This window comes from Meles meles, chromosome 5 (genome assembly GCF_922984935.1).
Source record: "Meles meles chromosome 5, mMelMel3.1 paternal haplotype, whole genome shotgun sequence".
Classification (NCBI taxonomy): Eukaryota; Metazoa; Chordata; class Mammalia; order Carnivora; family Mustelidae; genus Meles; species Meles meles.
In genome coordinates, this window is record NC_060070.1 from 38327278 (window position 1) to 38351551 (window position 24274).

A 24274-nucleotide genomic window follows, 5' to 3' on the forward strand; every position below is an offset into this window, starting at 1 on the left:
GAGGACTTTTGAACATCAGGAATATGTCTTCACCTAGCAAATTATTAAGCCTAGAATTCTCTTTCCCTCACAATGAGTGTCCGTTTGAAGTACTCCCAATCATTTCGTTTTTAGTTAGAACGATCCCAATATTTAAGAGCTTCTAATATTGTTGAAACTCAACAATTGGGATTGGGTTAGGGACTTATGATACATCTCCTCCTAGGAGATCATCGTCTCATACAAATTTGTCCACTTTCTCCACAGAATAAAATTGCATTTCAAGTCAAGGGGTTAGTATAAGGCACCACATTTGGCAGGCTACAGAATTTCAACCTTAGTGTGGAGAGTACTCACAGTTGCATGATTTAATAGGTTGGGGATACTATTCATGCATTTTTTTCTCTCTTAACATAAAAACTCCTATTTCTAAATTACTTTATACATAAAAATTCCTACTGTTTGGACCTTTTCTTAGACCTCCTTGAGAGTAGCCAGGCAAATTTTGATAGAATTTCATTTTTAGTATTAACCATGGCAGAAGGCTATGGTAAGAAGTAGTCTATAAAATTCTCCTCAAGCTAGAGAGTTCTAAGAACTTCATGGGATCCTTAAAACTCAGTACCATCAAGTTTGAGAGAATACTCAATCCCAGCCTGGTCCTATTTCCTACGTAAAGAACTTTGGGAAGTTAAGTGGGTGGAATATAAGAAAGAATATCTGAGGTCGATCTAGAGACTCAGAGTTCCTCAGATATTAAGTTTTAAAAAACTGGAGAGAGACTTTCTGCAATATAATTCACTTTCTAAGGTACTTTTGGAGCCCCTTCAGTTAACTTGGTCTCTATAGACTGAAATAGGTCAGACCACCTCACAAATTTTTACGAAGGCCTTTAGTCTGCTTGCACAGGTACAAAGAGAGTAAGAAACTTAAAAGCACCAATGGGGAAAATATATATTAATTATATATATAGTTATATAGATTAAAAATACATATAATTATATCTCTAACTTCATAATTACCTCATCTTTATTCAGTGTAGACTTGATTGGCCCAACACCCAGAGATCCTGGTGCCCCCTGGTGGTCACTGAATCATCACAGCTCTCCTTGACATCTAAAAGCCAACTGTTTTAAGAGCTAAAACACTGCAAGATAAGAAACAATGAAAGCATGCAGAAGTACTTTGCATAATTTAAGCTAGTTCTTCCTATCAGTGCTGGTGACTTATGGCAAAATGAAATATAACTAATGGACAGGAAGAACCTCTGCAGGCAAAATCAAATTTAAAAGTAATAAATTCTTCTTGAGCGTATTGTACCAGTGTTATGTGATTATGAGGATAATGTGCCATTTTCTCTGCTATATTTAGCAGTTCTTTCAATATTAGTCACATAATAAAAGTTATTTGACTCAACATTTTTGAATATTATAAATGATTAGAAAATTTCCAAGTGACACTTTAGCAACATTCAACTGGACTCTTACAATTTAGATATAATTTTTTTATCTGTTAAGAGGTCTTAAATTAACTCAGTAATTGCAGTTAGAGAATTACATTTGTTGTTTTCATAACAGTATCAATTTATCTGCTTACAAAAATAGGTAAACTTTCATAAAGCCACAAGATATAATCTTGACTTATAATTTGATTCTTGACCTCTGACTTCCTATATATTGTCGACTAAATCTGAGGCTTAGAAGAATAGGTGAAATTATAACTATGTATTTTATGAGCCTAGTTTATGTACATTTTTTACACTGGACTGCAAAGAAATATTTTATATACACCACATAAATCATGTTAATGTAAATATGTAAATGCTTTTCTTGCACAGTGGAAAGATTGTTTACATTTTGACTGAAATCACAAATAGAGAACCCAATTTTCTGTAATATCTATTAACTGAGACATAATGTTTCTTTTCTGTTTATAATCAGTTTCTTCCGCACAGTACCTTTTCTAATTCAGTTTAAATTACCCCTTTTTCTGTGATGAACTTCCATTTTCACATTTACCAGCTGTGAATGCATTTAGACAGTAAGTGCAAAAGTAGTAGGTTCAGAAACAGCCCTTTGATTTCATTGTTGTTAACTAGTTTGGCAGCCTTGGATTTGTCACATACTGCAGTCTCAGACTGTACTTTATCCTCTAAAGGCCTGTTTACTATACGCAGGTGCGCACGCACGCACACACACACATATAATGGAACTTGAAAATTCATGGAACTTATTCCCTGAAGTCATTATAATTTACTCCTCAGTGACTATTTCTTCCTTAAAATTATAGGATATCTCCCAAAGATAAACAATGAAGTGAATATTATTAAAGGATGCTAAAAGGAGATAACAGCTGTACCCTCATTTGGGATGTGTGTCTTGAATTTGTACATTTATTTTCATATATGTAAAGTTATGTGTGATTATTAATAATTAAATAAAAATAACATGGTGCAGAAAAGTTGGGTATATCTTTACATCTGATCATAGATATTTTTCATCTTTCTGCTATACATTTATAAAAGATGTTTCACAAGAGGGGATATGAGCCTAGTTGGTAATGTTAAAGTTTATCTCTATTATTTCCATTTATTTAAAATTAGCTAAATATATGTAGGCTACTCTATCAACTGCACTGCACAATGAATACATAAAATTTTTTAAAATAGGTTTTTAGAATTTCTGCTTTGGCTTACACGTGTTGGTTGTATACACCATTTGATATAGCTCTGGAAAATCATTTCTTTTCTAACTAATTTTATACACACACACACATGCACATTTACTTTTCTAGAATTTGTTATACAGATAATCATATATATGAATCAAAAATCATAGATATAAAAATCATAGATATGAAGCTAAAATAAACTATTTTTAAGATGATAGAATGAAATTCATTATTAAATGTTATTTTAAAATATGAAGGTTTTGTGAACTGATTATTTTTTATTTAAGGGCTTCAGGTAAAATAGGTTTATGTGTTTTTCTGTTAGCCAAATACCTTCTATTAACAATTTATAAACTAAAATACGTGCCGTATAATACTGCACAATGAACGTTCTTTTGTTGACTAAGTCATTCACTTTGATTTAAATGTTATGCCTTCTTTACCAATATACCTAGATACAAAAGAAAGAAGGTTGGTAAATCTAAAAATGAGTATCACTATGCAATTCTGCTGGGAAAACTGTCAGCAGCCTGGCACATGTGCATTTAATGTGAAGCCTCTTGTCTCTAAAAATAAAAGCAAGGCTGCACATGCCCCTATATCTGACAGACAGAAGGGACACATAAGGGGACTCCCTATACCACCTACACTCATCAGAGTGAAGGATGTTACTTCTTTGGTTTCCTGGTTTAATGGAAAGTTATTCGTATTCACATCACTGAGTATTAGTCATTCAATAGATGAAAGGAATATTTTAAACTTTAAAGGCTACCTTGGTGTCATTGTAAGTAGTGGGGATGAGACCCTGGAGAAAGTGCTGAAATCCTGTAAAATTATTTTAACTATTAGAAGTGGTTTAATATTCGTGAGTTTGTGGTTCTGAGATTAATAGTTTTATAGTATATGTGTGGAGATTTATGTTTTTATTTATGTTTTACCTTACAATTTTTACTCTAAATCATCTGTTTGTGTAAATACTTGATTTTCTCTGAACAAGTGCACTCTACATTTTTTTCTTTCTTTTCAAGGTTAATCTATTAAGCAGTTTACATTTTCTATGCATGCTGTAAAGGGCACTTAAAATGCTTTTAGATATAATATCTAAAATATTTAATAGGCATAATGTCTAGGAACAAGTAACATTTTAAAAAATAAACTACAGAAGCAAAGAGAGTTTAGAGAAAGATTTCATTTCTTTCTTCTTTGTAATTGCATTAAGCAAGTTAAAACTACAAGAGACAATTTATCATAAAATAAAACTTAAAAATCTCGGAATCTGTCATCTCTGAGAAGTCTTTGCTACAAATACCAGAAGCAACTCGATTTATATTTTTATATAGAAATGATAGGGAAAAGTTTGGAGTTTTAGGTGAGATCAAACTTTCTGCCTATTATAAATAAAGACAAATCATGAATGGCAAATTTTTTTTTTTTTAAGGGAGAAATATAGGACAAGAAGAACACGGAGCTCATCTTAAACATGTGATTAAGTTACTCTGCCCTAACCTTTGAAATTGGTGATTTCGCAATTAAGGTTTTAAAGTTCTTTCTCTTATTACATTACCCACCCCCCCTTGAATTGCAAAGTGTCCAAAACTGCCTAACGGTAAACGGATTTCTCTACGCAGTCGTTCTTGCTATTTTAGTTGGATGAATTCAACTGGAGATATTGGTTATACTTTTTATTCTCCGTTTCCTTTGAAAGCCTGAATAATAATAATTATACAATTGAGTAATTATTGGAATGTATCAGTTTGCGAAAAAGGTCTTGCTTTATGAATTTAAGGCGCGGTAACATTCTTTAAAATTAATTGTAATTTATGCAGCGAAATGGGAAACGTTCAAATTGGGGCAATCCAAGGAAAACCTCAAAAAATATTAAAACATATAAGAAAAGTGATACGGAACCTTCTAAACGTTCCCTCTTCGTGTCCTACTTCACCCAACAAACTCTTGTGAGATGATAGGGCGGGGGTGAGGAGGGCACCTAAACAAAAGACTTCCTTTCTCCACTCCCTTTTCCTCTGTTTCTTTTGCCAGAGCTTGTTGCAAACTCTTGGAAACATTGTTTGAACATAATACATTTGGATACTTTTATTCTTTCAGAGACTGTGCTGGGTGGTGCCTAGAGCAGACTGCTGCTGAGTAACAGAAAAAAAAGAAAAGTAGAAATATTTCAAGAAATGAAAAGAACAAAGTTACCCGACCCACGGAGGTTTTGAGTAACAAAAAAGTAAAAGCCACTTTACTTAAAGACAGCTTATTTCGCTTTCCTGGCGCCGTGTTCGGTAGCTGAGAGATGGCTTGCATTGCCTCTGGTTTTCTAAAAGACCAAGAGGAGTACCGCTATGTATACACAATACTCTAAGTTGGGAGCGTTATTCTCGGCTTGATTCTGCTCCACTAAAGCTGCGGTTGCTAAAAGCCGAGTGTCCACAGCAGCACGCACCTCGGCTACTATCCGCTTCCTCCCTTTCCGAGCATCTAGCAAAAGCTTGGAGCTCAGAACCTGGAGGGAATCCTGGACCCGCAACCTGACTCCGCTCGCCGCCGATTGGCCCGCGCCCCGAAGCCCGCCCCCGCGGCCGGGGCGGCCTTTTCACCGGGACCCGCCCCTCGGCCCTGGGAATCGCCGCCTGGCAGGACGGCTGTGCCTGCCAGTCAGCTCGAGTGGCGGAGGCTCTCAGCTCGGAGCCCCGCCCCCTCCACCCTAATTGATATTATTGGAGTGTGGAGCAAGCGGCCGGTCTGCAGTCGGAGACTTGCAGGCAGCAAACACGGTGCGAACGAACAGGAGGGGGAAAAAATAAAAAAGCTAAACGTGGAGCAGCCGGCCGGAGGTCGAGCAGAGGAATCGATGCGAAAAGCGCAATAAAAAAGAACCCACTTCGGAGCAAACAGCATTTAAAAAGCTACGACTCCACTGAAACCTAAAATAAAACCTGCTCATGCACCATGGTTTTTCAAACTCGGCACCCTTCATGGATTATTTTATGCTACATCTGGCTGCTCCGCTTTGCACACACCGGGGAGGCGCAGGCTGCAAAGGAAGGTAAGGTGATGGGAACGCAAAGTTTGTTCTGAGTTATTTATTTAGCGGGTCTACCTGCACAAGCCGGCTCGTCCTCGGGGCTGCCGGCCGCGCCTCCGGCGCGGGGCGACCCTCCCCCGTCGGCTCCCCGCCCCCTCACCGCTCCCGCTGCTCCCGGCAGGCTGGCGGCAAGCTGGGCTACTCCGAACCGCCTTCAGCCTGTGCCCGGGGCCGTGCGCCCGACGGGAGCGGGATTTCTGGCGCGACCAGTCCGGAGGGCGTGAGCAGCAACGGAGAGCGGCGGGGCGGAGTGGGGTGGTGGGAGGGGGGGGGGTGGTGATGACCAGCGAGCTCTTTCTCTAGGATAGCAGGCGGGTCAGATCTCTTCCTCTAGCCCTCTCTTCCTCCTCTCGCTGTTCGCGTCTGGTGGGGTAAGCTGCGGCCGGAGTTAGTCGGAGACTGGGGAGTGCAGCTTCTAGTGTCCTGGCCAGCCCGTCGGCGAGCGGCTGGTGTCCCGAGCCTTCCCAGAGGGGCCGTGACATGTGTGAGCTCCAAACGCTCGGGTTACTAATGAAGTGCTCACTGCGTCGGAGGAGGAGGCGCGGGCCTGCGGTTGGCGCTCGGCCGCCGGCGCGGAACAATAACGCCGCGGAGGTGAAGCGAGGAAGCGGTGCGCGCTCCGCGGCGGGGACGTCTCCACTCAGCGCGCGCCGCGCGTGGATTCCGCCGGCCGCGCGGACAGCGGGAGTCCAGCTGGCTTGGCCGGCCGGGGAGGCAGGGGGCGGGCTGGGGCTGTGGAAGTGGTAACGAGACGCCGCCTGGGCGACTACAAGTCCCCAAACATCTGCCCGGCAGTTGAGTCCGAGTGGTCAGACCTTGCGAAGGACCTGGATCCTGAAGGCTACCTCTGGATGAAGAGAAGAGGTTTCATTTGGGCGGCCAGATACGCCTGTATATGGTTATCATTATTATTATTTCTTCTCCTTTGAACCACTGACAAGGTAAAATACCTTTCGGTGCCTGTAGTTGGAGCTGGGGAAAAATAAATCCTCTCAATGGAAATGTCTTGCTTCTTGAGTAATGTCACAACCTCTCTCCCCCCGTTGTCTTCCAGACTGTAAATCTAACGTTGATTTCCCGATACTTAAAAGCAGGATGCCAATAATTAATTGTTCCTGAAGTATGGAGAACGGAGGAATCTGTTATCAGATTTAGGTCATGATGGTGATGTGGGGCGGGGGGGAGGGGTTGTGTTCGATACTGATTCTCGCTTCATGTCGCCCTGAAAACTTAAGTGATTTAGTGTTGTTTTTTTCCCCATTCTCTTCGTGCACCCCTCGTCTTTCACTCAAACCACACCCCCCCAACCCAACGCCACGTCCTACTTCTTGAGCCAGCCTAACCTTCTGACCCCAGTTTCCACATCTGCAACCGTGTTGACGCTGAACCCATTCAGAGAAATTTTCAGAGAAAACCATGACTCCGAGCTGTCGGTTACGGGTTAGCATATGAACCAACGTCGGCCAGAAACACACACCCATACACACCAAAATGCACGTTTCTACGCGCATGACACTAGCAATTAGGAACATTCAATCCTGGAACCTTGTACTGATTGCTCCGGAATAGCGGGACCCGAGGAAAAGTTTGCACTGCGGCGGCGAAGCCGGGCGCGCAAGCTCACGCAGACCCGGCAAGAGTTTGAGCTATAAATAACTGCATCACTAGGGGGAGAGGTTCCTGCAGCCAGAATGTCTCGCTCGCTTGCTTTTCTCTTCTGGGTGCAAGATACGTGAAGAGGATTCTGATTCTAGGAGGCTGAATTCTATAAATGCAGAAGTGAGATGTTTAAAAAGTGGGCGGGAGGGCGAATGAGCCCCGCTTCTCAGCGGCGACGCTCCCAGCGCGCAGCGGCGATCAAGAGCTTGGTTCTAGGAGCTAGCAAGCCCCGAGGGGCACCCCGGCACCCAGGAGCGAGCTCTGGGTACCGCCTTTCGCAGGTGCCAGGCCTCCCGGGGTGGCCGAGAGTGGATGGAGGAAAATGAGGGACCTTCTTCCTCCACTTTGCTCATACGTGTTCTCTCGGGAGGTCAGTTCCCGCTACTGGGAGCGCCTGTATAAGTCAGAGTCTGACGCTTGGAGGCGAAGTACAGCTGCTGTTTTCCTCTTCCTAAATGCCGCCACCGCCTCTCCCTCAAAGGAGACGCTTCCCGAAAGCCTCTCTCCTCCTTCCGGCTCCTTCTGGAGCTAGGGCGCCACTAGCTCCCTGCAGTGTCCAGGTCTGGCGGAGTGCGTAATGGATGCTCCGCGCGGCGGGCGCGCGGGTCTAGCAGCCCCTGCCCCGCCCCGCCCCGCGGAGTGCCCCGCCCCGGCCCCCGCCGCCGCCGCTGCTCCTGCGGCCTTTGGCTGGCTTGGCCCGGGAGCGCCCGGCATCTTGCCCCTGGCCTTTACCCTCTCGCGGCAGGGCGCGGAGTCCCGGAGTCCCGGCACCCTGGCCTGTGCACTCCAGGACCTAGTTGGCCTCGGGCTATGCCTCGGTGGGCGTGAAGGGAGGATGGCGCTCCGCGCTCTGAGCCGGAAGGCAAAAGCGCGCACTTGGGGGTTTATCCTGAGAGCGGATGACAAGGAGACACAGTGATCACTTTAGAGCTGCTTCTGATTAAACGCCCAGGAGCTGGTTTCTGTTTTTTTGTTTGTTAGTTTCTCTCTTAACTTGTTTGCCATCACCACCCCTCCGAGATCCCGGGTTCCCACCGTAGGCAGTGCTGAGGGGTAACAAGGCAGTAAACAATCATCACTTTGCTTGTTTCACTCTCCAGAATGACTCGCAGGTCACCTGGGTTTAAAATCCACTTGTCTCTTGCAGAAGACAAAAATGATAGTAATAATAAATCATCTCAAAAGGAACCTGGATCCCATGTTGTTTCTTTGTGCTTACTCTCTATTGTTGAGGACAAAACCAAAACAAACTTTTAACATTACTTTATATAAATTCACTAGTCCAACGATTTAGTGATGTTCCCAGTGCGAAATACAACTTGGTATTTTGAAAGTGTGCAACCCCCCCCCCCCCTTATCTTCAAGAGAGTCAAATGTTTGTGACCGAGGTTTGTGCTTTCATGGTCTTCCCAAGAGTCTTAAGTGTAAAACATTTCTGCAAAAAAGTGTCTCTTTATCTATGTGTTTTCAGTTGCAGGGAGTAACCTTGACTAGAGGGAAGGAGTTGAACACATAATCAATGTGTTCCTTTGTTTTCTTAGCTTAACAAATTTCCATTATCTTTTAAATACACCTTTTTTTCTCTAGTGATTATTTAAAAGTTCATATAAGCATATATTTTATTAAGTCCAAATTTCAACATTTTGCTGAGGTTGATGTTATGCATATTTACAAGCTTGGAAATATATTCAGTATTATTTCTGGACAAACTGACGCATTTGTAAAATGCTGTAGAGTCAGACATATTTTTAAAGAATAAAAACTCGTAACTGAATCAGTTCGAGCAGGGTAAATGCTTTAGGAGAGCAGTTGTCTTAAAAAGCAATACAATATATTGAATTGGAGGTATGATATATATTAATGTATAAGATTTGAATACATTGTCTTATATTAATACTATCAAGAGCATTTGGTACATTTATATACATGTAAATGAATTGTATATGCTTTTTGATAATATCAAAATGGAATACAACTGTTTTTAAAAGTCAAGTCAGGAACAAAGTCAAGTCAGAGTTTAAATATATTATTTTGAGAATTAGCTAATGCTTTGAAATATTTGGAAATTTAAAAAAATAGAAATATTGAAAACAGATGTTTGACTAACCCAGAAATATATCTTGGAAATAATGGGCAATTTATTTTTCTCATGATGACATTGCTTGATATAGTTTTCTACTGTATTCATTTTGGCTTAAGAGAAGACACCTGTGAAAAAGTTTTTTAAAAAATAAACTCCAATTCTCAAAAGACACTAGGAGATACATTTGGCACAATATTACAAATTAATGACTAGAGGAAGATGAATATGGAATTATATTTTATTATGTTCATGCTATTATATCTGACAAAATTTGGAGTGCTCAATGGCTTATAAAATTCTTTAAAATATAAACTACTATAGGATTAAGATACCACATACAATTTTTACCCTTTCATGATATTTTTAAGTTTTTAAACTTATTTTAATATTTCAATTAAAAAATACCAAATATACTATGGTATTTTAACATCTTTTCTCCTTAAGAAAGGGGAATATATGCTTGTATCAGGTAAGTACTCATTTCATCATTCATATACATAAATAACTTTATATATCTTAGATCATATCTTAGATCATGATAATTACATAGAAATTCGATTCACATTAATAACTTTTACAAATGTGGTTACATTTTTCATGTAAGATTTGAAAATGAAACTTTGTTTTTCAGTACTACTGCTGGATTCTAAAGCACAACAAACAGAGTTGGAATGGATTTCCTCTCCACCCAATGGGGTAAGTACTTCTCCTCATAAAATATCACCTTTTATTTTTTAAAATAAGAAACACAACCTTCCCCAACCCCCTGGAATTATTCACATTCTTCATATTTAAACTATTTTAATTCCAAATGTCTCATTCAAAATTTTGTTGTGTTATAATGAGACATTGAGTTCTTTTAGTCAGAGAAATTATACTTTAGTACTTGGAGAAATGGATTAAAAAAAAACAAAACAACAACTCTATAACCATAATCTTTTGAGTTCTTATTGTGAGAGGAATCATACCTCAGGTTCCAGGCTATAAATGCTAACTAATTACAGGGAACATTTCCTTCACAAACTCACTTAAACCTTTTTAGTTGCTTTATACTTCTTAGTATAATCACTGGGTAGGTTGAATGTAGTTCTTTAAAACAGTATGTGATGTGTTTCTTCTTTTAAAAACAGTTTTAGCATCATTCAAAATGCACTTTAAAAGTAGTTAAAAATATAATATGCTCCATATTTTAGCATGGAATTTGCTATAAAATATTATTTGGATTCTCCAAATTTTGATCATGTGCTATTTGCTGTTATTAATCAGAAACCATGGCAGAGCATGTATATATTATACTAAAAATCTGCTGTAATAAATATGAGTAAAAGCTGTCCAATAAAATCTGATGAATATAAGTAAACCCTAAAAATATTCTAACCATTACATTTCACATGTCTGAAAGGTATATTATTTACTTTGATTTAGTTAATTTAGTTCAACATCTTTGTCTTTAGGTCTTATTTTGATTGTGAAAGAGGGCACATACTTCATCCCTTATGAAGAAAGGGGCTCCGAGAGAGGAGAATATATATCTGATTGTTATTTAAGTTAATCTTCCTTATAGTAAGAAGCCTAAGTGAGATTATAAAAAGTGTAACAAATTTAGCAAATAGAAGAATGAAAATCTGAAAAGGACTTTTGAGTTTAAGAACAGCATAAAATCAATATGTCATGGACTGAAAGTCAGTTTAATAATGCAAAATGTGAACAATGTAAATCTTCTTTAAATAGTCAGATTTTTTATTCAATTAATATTTGAAAGATTGCTCAAGATCATATTGTAGTTATCTGTATAGGTCAGATTAAATTATGAAAAAATGACAAGTATTTTACAGATTATAAAAAGTGCACTGAGTTTAAGGTAGGAATGTCCTACTTTTCTTGTAAATGGAATAGTTTCCTGAGTAAAAATATACATTTTAGGAAGACATTCACAATTAAAAAGAAATCCTTTCTTACCAATGATAGATGTAGCCTGTTTTCTACCATCCACCAATTAAAACAAATAGAGATGGAGGATAGTTTTTATCTTTAAGGAGAAGTAAACTGATACAGGATTGTAGTGATTGCAGTATTTCATCAATGTAATCCACAAAATGATAAATTATGACTGTCTATGTTATCCTTGACTCAAATGGGCATTTTATCAGTCCAGGTATCATAACAGTTAACCCTAAGAATCTTTAGGAATCAACAGATAATGTTAGGAAATGATGATTGACAATATTTTTTTAATATATGAAATGGATTGGCTTGCATGTGATTAAATATCTTGCAGGAAATAAAGTGTTATTAAGATATATTTTTAGAAAATATTTTTATAAGTATACTATAAAGGCTCAGTATCTGAATTAAGACTTCTTTCCTAATGGTGTCATTTGCAGAAATGATTAAGATCTCTTGAGAAAGAGAAATAAAACAAGAGTTTTGTTAAATGCATTTATGTAGTCTCACTATTTGTGATCTATACAATCATTGTCTTGAAATTTTCCCCTCAGGAATAAATTTTTAAATAAAAATTAAAATTAACTGGGTTTCATAAGTAGTGAAATTGATTTTTCATACATAAAACAAGTATGATTGTTCTTAAAGTTAGAAAAAAGAAATATTGAGATATGCCTTTATAATAATTAGCCTTGGTTTCTTCAGGCTGGGGAATTGTTAAAAAGAGCACATTTATCTTTAGAGCTTTTGATTTCTTGGTGTAGATATCATTAATAGTTTTACTTCTTTTAATAATTTTGATCTAATTAAGAGACTAAAATCTCCCCATCCAAATTGATGAATTTGGGTATATTTGGTTAAATGCGATTCAGACAAATGATAAACAGCTAACTGAAACAAAGAGAAATATACATACCATTAACTAGTCACAAACTCAAGTTGTGTTGAATAAAACCTGCACATGATAATGGGTTCTTTGCTGCATTGAGGAGTTTTGGTATGTCTGATAAAATTACAGCAAATATATAATGTCACACAAGAAATTTCTGAATAAGAGTATTTTGCTACTTTGTCAATTTTCTAAAAAAAGTTTTAAAAGTAGATATTAATGTTTTAAAATATTTTAACAAATTAATTCTCTAATCAAGTTTTACAAATAGAACTCTTACCACATGCTTATTAGTTTACTTTCTTCTCTGCTTTTCTTGAAACAGTGGTTAAATACTGCCTGCTGTAAGATTTTGGATTTGAATACTTAACATATTTTCATATTCGGCACTTTATATTGGGGAAATAAAAACACATAGATGATGATTTCACTATTCAGGTAGCCTAAATATAAAGTGGGAAATTTTGTTATAATAGTAAGAAAGGACATAATCAACTGTTACATTAGATTTCTAGGATTATTTCAGGTGAATTGAAATTATTTGCTAATGGGCAGTATAGATACTATCATATATGGATTAATAGTCTTTAAGATGTTACAAATTCTGCTAAACTTCTTATTTTCCCTTTTCATGAAAATGTGTGTTTGCTGTAATATGTATTGCATCAGCATATGAATACACATTTTTAAATATGTGATATTTTTCAAGTAAAAAAGCTTATTACTGAAATATGATCCAACATGCTGATTTGCCATGTACATTTGATTGTCTATTGAAAGCAATTTATTTATAAAGATGGATCATGCTTTTATAACTACTTATTTATAGTTATGTGGCTTATGTACAGTATTATATATATAACACTGCAAGAAATAAATAGCTCTGTAAAATGTTACTCCCTTATATCTTTTTTTGGAAAGATTGTAAAAGATTTTGTATTGTGAATATCAACATGTTGTGGACTGCTTTTACATTTCAGAGCACTCTTGGCATTTTCTTCCCTGTGTTTTTTAGGTGCTCCAAGTTTAACATCAACACTTAAAATGTCAACCGAGTTATCAGAAATTCTGCCATATATCCATATGCATATGCATTAAATGGTGATTTAAGTGATTGTGTTGTGCGCTCAGTCTATAAAAATTACAGTCTCAGTGGAGACTATAGACATAAGCAAACATGTAAAAAGAAACACTAATACACTAGCAAACAGACATTAAACAAAATGAAATATTTATTGTATGTACAAACGATGCAGGCAACCTGAATGATGTTGCGTTACTGGGACGAAGCTGAACTAAGAGTCCTATATTCTTAGATTACAGAGCTTTTGCCGGGGTAGGAGTCTACCCAACTCTTTCACAGATCATCATTTGTACTATGCTAAAGATGCCTCACGCACTTTCAGAGTAAAAATGTTATTTTTTTTGCTGAATGACTGATAGCCTTTTTAAAACATTTTACAGTGGGAAGAGATCAGTGGTTTGGATGAGAACTACACCCCGATCCGAACCTACCAGGTGTGCCAGGTCATGGAGCCCAACCAAAACAACTGGCTGCGGACTAACTGGATTTCGAAAGGCAATGCACAAAGGATTTTTGTAGAATTGAAATTTACCCTGAGGGATTGTAACAGTCTTCCTGGAGTACTGGGAACTTGCAAGGAAACCTTTAATTTGTACTATTATGAAACAGACTACGACACTGGCAGGAATATAAGAGAAAACCTCTATGTAAAAATAGACACCATTGCTGCAGATGAAAGTTTTACCCAAGGTGACCTTGGTGAAAGAAAGATGAAGCTTAACACTGAGGTGAGAGAGATTGGACCTTTGTCCAAAAAGGGATTCTATCTTGCCTTTCAGGATGTAGGGGCTTGCATAGCTTTGGTTTCTGTCAAAGTATACTACAAGAAGTGCTGGTCCATTATTGAGAATTTAGCTATCTTTCCAGATACAGTGACTGGTTCAGAATTTTCCTCTTTAGTCGAGGTTCGAGGGACATGTGTCAGCAGTGCAGAGGAAGAGGCGGAAAACTCCCCCAGGATGCACTGCAGTGCAGAAGGAGAATGGTTAGTGCCCATTGGAAAGTGTATCTGCAAAGCAGGCTACCAGCAAAAAGGGGACACTTGTGAACGTAAGTAATATGTGCTCTTAAAATTACACTTTGCATTTTTTTTCTATTTCAGTATCAGAGATTTTGTGTGATAATAGTTATTTAAACAAGTGAGTCTGTGCTACACCAGCATTTCTGATTCAGCCGATCTTAAGTGAAGTCACTGTTGAGCTATCAATGATTCCCCACAGTGGTATCTACACTAATAGTATGTGATAAATATTGGCCAATGACATTCGTTACTAAGATTTAATTTGCCCTCTGTTTGACCTAGAAGTCAACAGTTGCACATTGGTCTATGAGATTTAAGAGAGGAGAGTGAGCAGAGTGAGGTGTGACATTAACCAAGATTCAATGACAGGGGATTCCTCCTATTGTGAAATCTGTATTGTCTGGACTTGTAAGTAGTGGGAGGTTAAAGGGGCTGCTAATGAGAATTCAACTGACAGGGCACATACAAATATATTTCTAAACGTTTGGAATTTTTTTATAAATAATAAAACTTTGATATGAAAATCATCAGATTTTACTTGATAAATCTCTGAGGTGACTTCTGCCAAAGCCATATTTCTTTTCTGGACTAAATAATAAAACAAATGCTTTTCTGATAGGTCATATTATAGTGGACCACATTTTTTGTGGAAGTGGGCCAAAGAAAAGCTTTAGTTATTGTAATACATCGGTTAGATGTTATCTATTTTTTGAAACAATAATAGCATACAAATTAGTGAACCTTTTCCTCTGTTTTGTAAAACTGGATTTTCTCTTATATAGTATTTTTTAGTCATCATAATTGGCCATTAATTTTCTGTTTAAAGTTATGTCACATGGACCTTCAAAACTGTTAGATATTTTTCTGTTTGTCGATGTCCCCAAAATTCTATAATAAGGTTATATTATTTATATATTTTAAATTTAATTTATAACACATAATGCATTCTGAAAAATAACTTATATATTCTTTGTACTTCAAAGCCAGCAATGTAATTTTAATAACTGCAAATCCTCATTACTTTAGAAGGGACTGGAGTTAATGGTAGTAACTTACTATACGCAGATACTCTTCCAGATGTTTTATATATACCAGTTCATTTAATGAAATTATCATGTCTCTTTTACAGAAAAAAAAAAATGGTGCTATCAAGGGTAAACTGCTTTCTTGTAGTTACTTTAGGGAGGTAATATCTGTCTTAGCTTAGAATCAGATTCGGGGCGGTTTGACTCCTGAGTCTGGGCTTTTAGCAACAATATGGACCTGGTTTCTGCACAAAGCAAGGAGAATCTTAGCAAATATTATTCTGTTTCATTGCTGAATTCAGATGTCTTGCTGTTAGTAATTTGGTGTATAAGTAATATTACTTCCCCATAAAATTCTCAGTCTAGTAGAATATTTAAAGTAATAATAGCTTTAAAGATATTTAGGTCTGTGTTGTTGAACATGGTAACCAGGAGCCACATGTGGTTCTTAGGATATAAAAATTGGCTATTCTAAATTGAGATGTGCTGTAAGTATAATTTGTATACTGGATTTCAATGGGTTCATGCACAAAAAAATAATGTAACATATCATTAGTAGTTTTTTATGCTGCTTACCTATTGAGAGAATCATACTTTAGTCATATTGAGTTAAATAAAGTATAATGTTAAAATTAATTTTAATTGTTTCTCTTTTAATGTGGTTACTGGATATTTAAAAATTATATAGCTTGTTCTATATTTCTATTGGGCAAACTATTTAGATGGAGTAATTGAGCAAATATATTTTTCTATACCAATTAAAGAGTTAAATACTTCATGTGGATAAGCACTAGCATATAAAATACCAAGGACGCAGCACTCAGTTGTCAGCCATACTACAGCTAATGTTGTGAATTCAACTGAGCAAAACAGATGCTATAGGTATGGGTTCTATAGACCAGTTTATCAGCTTTCTTTGACACTTCCCTGAAGGAGTCAAACCTGTCTTACCCACTGTCCTTCTTCCCTATCCCTTACACTGGTAGAATTTCTTCCTGGGTGGATCATCCTGCAGTTCCATACATGTGGAAATAAAACACTGATGAAAATGTATTATCAGTACTAGTAGGCGGAATGGTATATCACTGGGGAAGTGTAGAAATAGTCTTACTGAACTAATCAATTCAGTGAAAGACAATGTTCTTATTGATTGGAAGTTAACAACAATTACTTGAAAATAACTATAATAGGAAAATTTAAGAAGTACTATTACACTTTAGCAGTAAAAACAGCCAATTTGAGTAGAATTTTGGTTGATGCGAAAGTGGAATTTAAGCTTTTGCACAATTAAAAATGGGAAACATAGTAAATAAATAAATAAAGCAGGAGGATTTACAAGAGTGCCCAATTAAATCTAAGGAAAGTCTAGGAAATAACATTAAAGTTCCTGCTCTTTGAAGGCCTAAAAATTTTTAAGAAAATTATTGTATTTTTAGTATCATTTTGTGTAATTTAACCTAAATGATCTCTGCATTTATTTGTTAAAAACAAACAGGAACTGTTTGCATTTTATACTTACAAAAGTAGAACTTATTGCAGTCTTTAACTGCAATAAAAACATTTACTATGAAGGAAACACTCCCAATTTCTTCCAAATCAGCAAAATAATCTCATTATATGTGATACTATTAAAATTATCCACACTTACTTATTTTGGTTTCAAGAATTAGAACCATATTTGAGTACCAAAATTATTGTCACCTACAAACCACACTTAGGTAGTTAAAAATAAAGTAAAATGACTTCACTGTTGTCTACATGAATCCTGCATTGAAATAGGGGGAATTAAGCATCAGAAAGTGTTCATTAAAAAAACTGTGATTAGTCATGATGCCTCCTGATGTTCAGTTGAAGGAGTATGTGCGCACTGTTTTAAGTCAAGTAAATGTTTATCACATAACTTTCTTAATTTTTAACCTTGGTGATGTTGACAAAGGAATTAAAGACCTTATACTTAACTATGGCACTATGTTCATTTACAAAAACGCTTCTCTCCTTGGCATACTTCCAGTGCATTGCTGTGAGCGTACTTGCCTCTGGAATCAATCCAGGCCTGCCTTTATAGTATTTCTCCTGTTTCCTTCCAATGATCCTGTTAAGAGTTTGAAAACAAATTCTAGTCCCATATTGAGGAAAACTGAAGTGTTTGGGAGAGGAGGCCAGTGAGTCCCTAGCCAAATGAAGGCAGTTAGCCACTTAAAGGCAAGTTTATCAGGGCACTTTATAGAGTGGAAGTCCACGGTGATATCTGTTAGAGTATAATTTGAAATATGAACAACTGCGAAAACTGATCACAGTTTTGATTAATGCATGTAACAGCTTTTTTTTCCATGATTCTGAAAACAAAACAAAACAAAAAACAACAACAACTCAATTTTGAGAACTAAATTAGTTTACTAATAATGGAGAACTTCTAATGCTTTATTATAATGCATTAATGAAGACAACTCTTCAGTCATTTAAAAATATGTAATTCCAGTTGGTTAGTAAGCTTTTATTGTCAAAAGGTCATTTAAAAAAAATTAGCCATGAGTTGTCACAGCTTCTATGCAAACCAGCAGATTATTTTCTATTTTATATATATAAATATACTCAGAAGACTAATAAAATTATATTCTGAAATATATTTTTGAAATTTTTGGAATTTCTGTATAATTTGGTTTCATTTAAAAAGTAGAAGAGTATTTGTCAAAGTGTGGAGCTTAGTATTATAACAGGTTTGTATGGGAAATTTGCAGTGTACACTAGACAATCGTGTTAATTTTAGTGAGTAGTCCTTACCATATCACTACGAGATTGAAAGTATTTTTTCTCTCTTAAACATATGAAGAAACTGAAGCTCAGGGATATTAATATGTAAGAAAACTGGGTAGAAATTCAGCATGCTGTTTACGAAATCAAGTCTTTTTTCCCCACTGTACTACACTGCATCCTAAAATTTGTCCTGGACTTCAACCAATGGATTGTAGTTACTGAAGAAGTGGTGAAACTTTAAGTAAGGTGACCATATGCTTCATTTGTCTGGGACAATTGTTCTTTCAACGCTGTCTCTCTTTGCTTTCCAAAGTGTTCCAATTTAGATGATAAAATATATGGTCTCCTTAATTGTAAAAAATCCAAGGATGTTATGCAGTTTACATGTACTTATAACAGACTGTAGAGATGGGCTATACTTGCTTTATTTATATTGCTTAATTTTGATTTTTTGAATTAAAACAAAAATTTAGGAATTCTTTTTTGATAATTTTAATGTAAAAGAGAATTCCAATAATTTCAGATTTCTAATTTTTATCATAAGGAATTTTTGTAATAGTTGCTTCTTACTATTTTATATTAATATGTTAACAGCCTTGTCATTATTTTATTAACATATAATTAATAGACATATAACATATTAAATTAAATAAAAACATTTATTCAATTTGAAAGCATTGATAACATTAAAACCTGTGTTGATTAGATTTTTTGAAAACCATGTTTTGGGTTTTTTTTTTTTTTTGCAGTAAAGTAGTATGTAATTTGTACCACCACATTTTATGAAAACAAATGGGTCTTCATAATATATTTGTTTATAATCAAACATAAACAGAAAAGTAAAATATACTACAGAGTTAATAGCTCAGATGTAAAGTCACAGAGTTTTCAAATTCTGGCTCTACAACATACCAGGAGTGTAAAATAAACTTGGAAAATTTCTCTAAGCCTTAATTTTCTTAAGTATAAAATGGGACTAAGAAGATAGTACCTCCTGCATAGAGTTCTTGTTAGAATTGAATGAAACAATGCATGTAAAAACCCTAAGAATAGTATCTGGGACATAGCAAATAATCAATGAATGCTCGCTATTATCTTGTTATTTATAATGTAACATGGAATTTGCCAAGTAAAGAAATCTCATGGCAATGAGTGAATGAGGATAGATCTCACAGGCCATAAATAGTTAAATATCTTTTAAGCCAGTAATTTCATCCCTGGTAACTTAGTGGAGAAGATATTTCAATGAAAAAAAAAAAATTACATAACCTTTTCTTTCCCCAGTGATGTATACAATTTATATATTGGAAATAACCTAAATGTACAAAGTTAAGTGCAACACCGTGATTCAAATTTGGCCTTAAAATATCAGCAATGTGATATAGGAATTATAAATGGCTCTCTATTAATAATTTTGAATGAAAAATTAAGAATTAAATTGGCAGACACCGATATTTAGAATATACGGGATATACATAGGGAAAAGAATAGCGGTAAAGCATAAATAACACAATCAACGTGTCAGACTGCTGGGATCGTGGGTGATCTTTTGTTCTCTGAATTTTTAAATTACCTTGAGCATTGACTTTTCTTTCTTAAACAATTTTAAGTTATGTGGAATCTGCTATTTCATATAACAACAGCTTGAGTTGTATCTTGAATATATACGGTTTCTCAAGTAAGTTAGCCTCAGTGTAAAATATGGGGCTCAGGTTATAGAGCAGTAGTAAGTAGAAGACATAGTTTAAAAAATTAAAAAGGGGGAGATTCGAGGCCTTCAAAAAAAACCAGTTCATTGATTTTGTTTGCTTTTTAGTTTATTCATAGAGGGCAAGAGCTTGTTTTAAGTGTTACGTGTATTAATTCATTTAGTCTCTCAAAGAGGAATCTTACTACTTAATTAATCTAGTAGATAGGCACTATCATCATTCTGTTTGAAGGACAAAAAATACTCCAACTAAAATATTACATTATTTACCTATATTAAATCATGTATGTGATATATACACACACAATATATGTATATATATATTTACATATACATATGATGTATAGATGCAAATACACACACACACACACACACACACACACACACACACACTATTATGTAAGGAAACCGAAGCACAGCGAGAAGTGGGTGAAGTACCTACAGTTGCATAGAATGGTAGACTTGTTGTTTAGTCAAGGTGGTCTGGCTGGGAATCCTGGCCCCTAATCAATACAGTGCCCAAATGTTTACAATAAACATTTTATCTATCACAGTCTTTTTATAAAAGGAAATGTTCTTTCAGGATCTTGAAAGGTGCTACAATTCTGAACATTTTTCTTATTTATAATAATTTCAAAATACTTCTCTGTCTTTTCCTGTATCCTAAGTATTTCGTCTGCTTTGCCATTATCTTTCCTATCCTGGTTCTTTTTTTCATGTGGCAGTCAGAATGCAGTTTTTGTCAAACACAACATAGATAGTAACACTTCATTAATCAGAAAGTTTCAGGCTCCTTATTACTAATAAAAAAATTCCCTGTTTTCTAGGCTGGCATTTAAGTCTCTCCAATTTGATCCTAATCTTTTCTAACATTCCATCGCATTATTTAATCACACTCAAGTGCCTGTTCCTCAGCCTGGTACTGATCTGTCATTCTACCATTAAGTATACCCATAGATATTTTTATGATACCGTTTTACTTAACATTTGGCCCCAGATAAGCAGAAAACAAGCAAACATCACTGCCTCTCACAGTTACCTATTGTATCTTAATCCTGCACATTCCCGAGGTCTTCAATGAGTTCTCTCTTTCAGATTCTCTTGGTACTTACCATGCTTTGCTTTTTTCAACCTACAGTGCCAGCTAGCCTGTGTCAGCTGATTGAACTTGTGTCTTTCCTTACAATTTCAAGTTAAATGCCTCTTACTCTCTCTTAGATCATCTGTTCTTGTGGATACTTATACTTTGCTCTTTCCCAGTGGGAATCGTCACGTGCAATCTGATTTTTTAATTTAATTTAATTTTTTATTTATTTGTCAGAGTGAGAGAGCGCACAAGCAAGGGGAGTGGCAGGCAGAGGGAGAGGGAGAAGTGGACTCCCTGCTGAGCAAGGAACCTGATGCAGGACTTGGATTCCATCCCAGGATCCTGGGATTATGACTTGAGCTGAAGGCAGAGGCTTAACCAACTGAGCCACCCAGGCACCCTGCAATCAGATTTTAATCTTTATTTGTAATTCCTTTTACAGCTTATACAACCTATAGTTTTCTACTACAGATCATGGTACCCACCTAGCAGAGTTCTTATATCACTTTCATCTTCCAATAAATGTTTTTGAACGGTCTTAAAGACTTGTTCATACACTGCCCACTGCCAAGGCAAATATTTTTTATTTCATATTCATATCACTACTTAATTTCTTATGTATATGGCTATCCTCTATGATTAGCCTTAAACCTGATAAGTATTAGAACCTTTCATTATATTTTCTTGTCCTCATAGTATATAGCAAGATGGTATGCTGATCATTAGAAAACCTGGACAAGAATCTGCTCCAGATATGGAATTTATTTCTATGAAAACAATGTAACTATATTCATTGTCATATTTCCATTTTCTGTCACTGTCTTTGTGTCTTTCTTTTAATTTCTATGTCTCCCTCCTCTAATGAAATGAAAGCCGTTTCACCTTTGTTACCAATACCTATGTCTTGACAAAGAGAGAGTTCTAAGAGCCTGGTAACATTTTCTAAAATAAGAAGGTCTTGGGGTGCCTGACTGGCTCAGTCAGAAAAGTGTGCCACACATATCTGATCTCGAAGTTGTGAGTTCGAGACCCATGTTGGGTATAGAGATTACTAAAAGAAAATAAATAAACTTAAAAAAAGAAAGCCTTGAAGTATATTTATGTTGATCTAATATGAGAAAGTGATTTTTATGAGATAATTTTGCTTCCAAATTATATACTGTAAATATTAACTTGAATTGCAAAACAAAATGGAATAATAGAAACAACCCTGAGCTATATTCTATTCTATAAATCAGAAATTATGTAAATTCAGTATCATGTCCAAACATATTTCTATTTGAGTTATAGCTAATTATAAATTTTTATACTCTTCAATTATTCATTGTCATGAACTTGTACTTGTACAAGGCATCTTTGAATAGGTAATGTGCATAGATCTGGAATTAGTGCTATCCTTATGCTCCTGTCCCACAGGGCCTTTTTTTCGGGTAACTACTGTTATCAGTTTCTTCTGTCCTTTACGGAGATATTTGTTCATAATTCTTTAAATCATGGATAATATCATGGTCATACTTAAATTAGAATCATATTACAGTATCCTACTAGGACACCATAGACTTCACATAACATTATACTGCTTTTTACTCATCTTCAGACATCTCTGTATGTGCCCGCAGTGCACTGAACATGGCAACTATACAGTTCATAAAGGACAGGAAGAAGGAAGATAAGAAGTGAGGAAAGAATAAGGAAGCAAGGAAATATGAAATTGATGTATAGGACTTAACCTTGCTACGATTTATATGACTTCAGAACATTTCTAATTATCCTAACTTTGGCAAATATATGGTCAAACTTATATTTTTCTAGTGACAGCTAAAATTGTCATTAATTTCTGGCAGGCAGTGTCATAATACAAATCAATGATACCTGCAAATTTTGCATTTGGTTTCTGTATCGAACTTCTAGGCATTTCCTCTAAGAAGATACATTATAATTATAATCCACAAAAGAGTTTATTTATGTTGATACTATCCACAATATAGTTATTTTATACAAATAACAATATTATTTTCATGGGAGAAATTAGAACCAGCTGTACCTTTGCTGTTTTCCTCTATGTGTATAAAAACCTGATACTGATTCAGAGAGGAAAATTTCAGAAAGTCTCCATATTCTAATTTTCCTCACGTTTAAGAGAATTTCTTAAGTTATCCTATCCTCTGCAAAATATCTTCCTAATTAAGTTTATGGAGGCACATCTTTATTAGGATATTCATGTCATGTTATTATGTGAAAAGTAGAAGGCTACATGAATGTATACTATGAGGTTTTAAAAAATCTGGTAAAGCAGTTCAGCTTTGAGTTTAGGTCAAATTGATGAGTTATAGACATTATTTTTGGCTTTGATTGTAACACCAACTTTGTTAAAGATTATAGAATCTATGTATATATATATATATATCATAGTATTTTCCTATGTAACAGCATTTCATAGGAACACGGAAAAAGATACACCTTAGTTGAAGTAAATGTGTTATTATTTCTCTCAGATTCTGTGGTTTTATGAAGAAGTATGGAAAGTTTATTATTCAGTTTACTTTGTTTAGTCTGGGGTCAATGAATGATATAGAAAACCAGGCAAAATACATTCTGGAGTAGAGGAATTTGTAAGTTGTTTCAAGGTTATAATTTTTGTGCTCCGGGTTTTGAATTTTTTCATTTGAAATGAAAAAATTACTTACTATTAATGATGATATTATCTTTTGTTTCTAAGAGAAAATCAGGAGGCTTTGAAAGGACACATACTGTTGTCTTATATTTTGTTTCATGTGTTAACCACGTAATACCTAGTTTAGCTTCTCATCTATGGTGATGTTAGCCTCTGGCCTTCACTGAAGCCATTAATGTTAAATTAGAACATTTTATAGAAAACCTTTATTTGGTGAAGGGAGCACCATGACACTTTTATTAATAAAATAGATGATCAAATCAGATGTAATTATTGCCTGCATATCTTCCATTTGTCATTTGTTAAAGCTGGTTAACAATCTATTATCTTAGTATTACCTACTTTACTTTTTAAGAAGAACATTCTTTCAAAAAGAAAGTAGGATAAGAGAGAGATTAAGGATGCGAGTGGTAAGTGTGGAGGGGTAGAATATATCTAAAGAATCACTAGATATAATAAAAGTTTAGTCTAAGAAAAATAAACTGAGTATTAGTGACTTTACTATACTACTGTGTATTTCCCAGTGATTTATATCTTCTTTTTATTTGGTAGTTTACTATTATTAGCTAAACTGGTTCCTGTATAGACAATGATATCTAATGACAT

General features: G+C 35.7%; 1 protein-coding gene across 5 annotated transcripts in view; it reads left to right on the forward strand.

Annotated features, from left to right (window-relative positions):
* Positions 1-5412: 5412 nt before the first annotated feature.
* The window catches only part of EPHA7 (EPH receptor A7), a 173637-nt gene continuing 154775 nt past the window's right edge, over positions 5413-24274 (forward strand). For all 5 annotated transcript variants that reach the window (XM_046006222.1, XM_046006224.1, XM_046006225.1 and 2 more), the window contains exons 1-3: positions 5413-5701; positions 10114-10178; positions 13780-14449. In XM_046006222.1, coding sequence (XP_045862178.1) covers positions 5605-5701; positions 10114-10178; positions 13780-14449 — 832 coding nt within the window. In that variant the 5' untranslated portion in view covers positions 5413-5604. The remainder of the gene's footprint in view (positions 5702-10113; positions 10179-13779; positions 14450-24274) is intronic.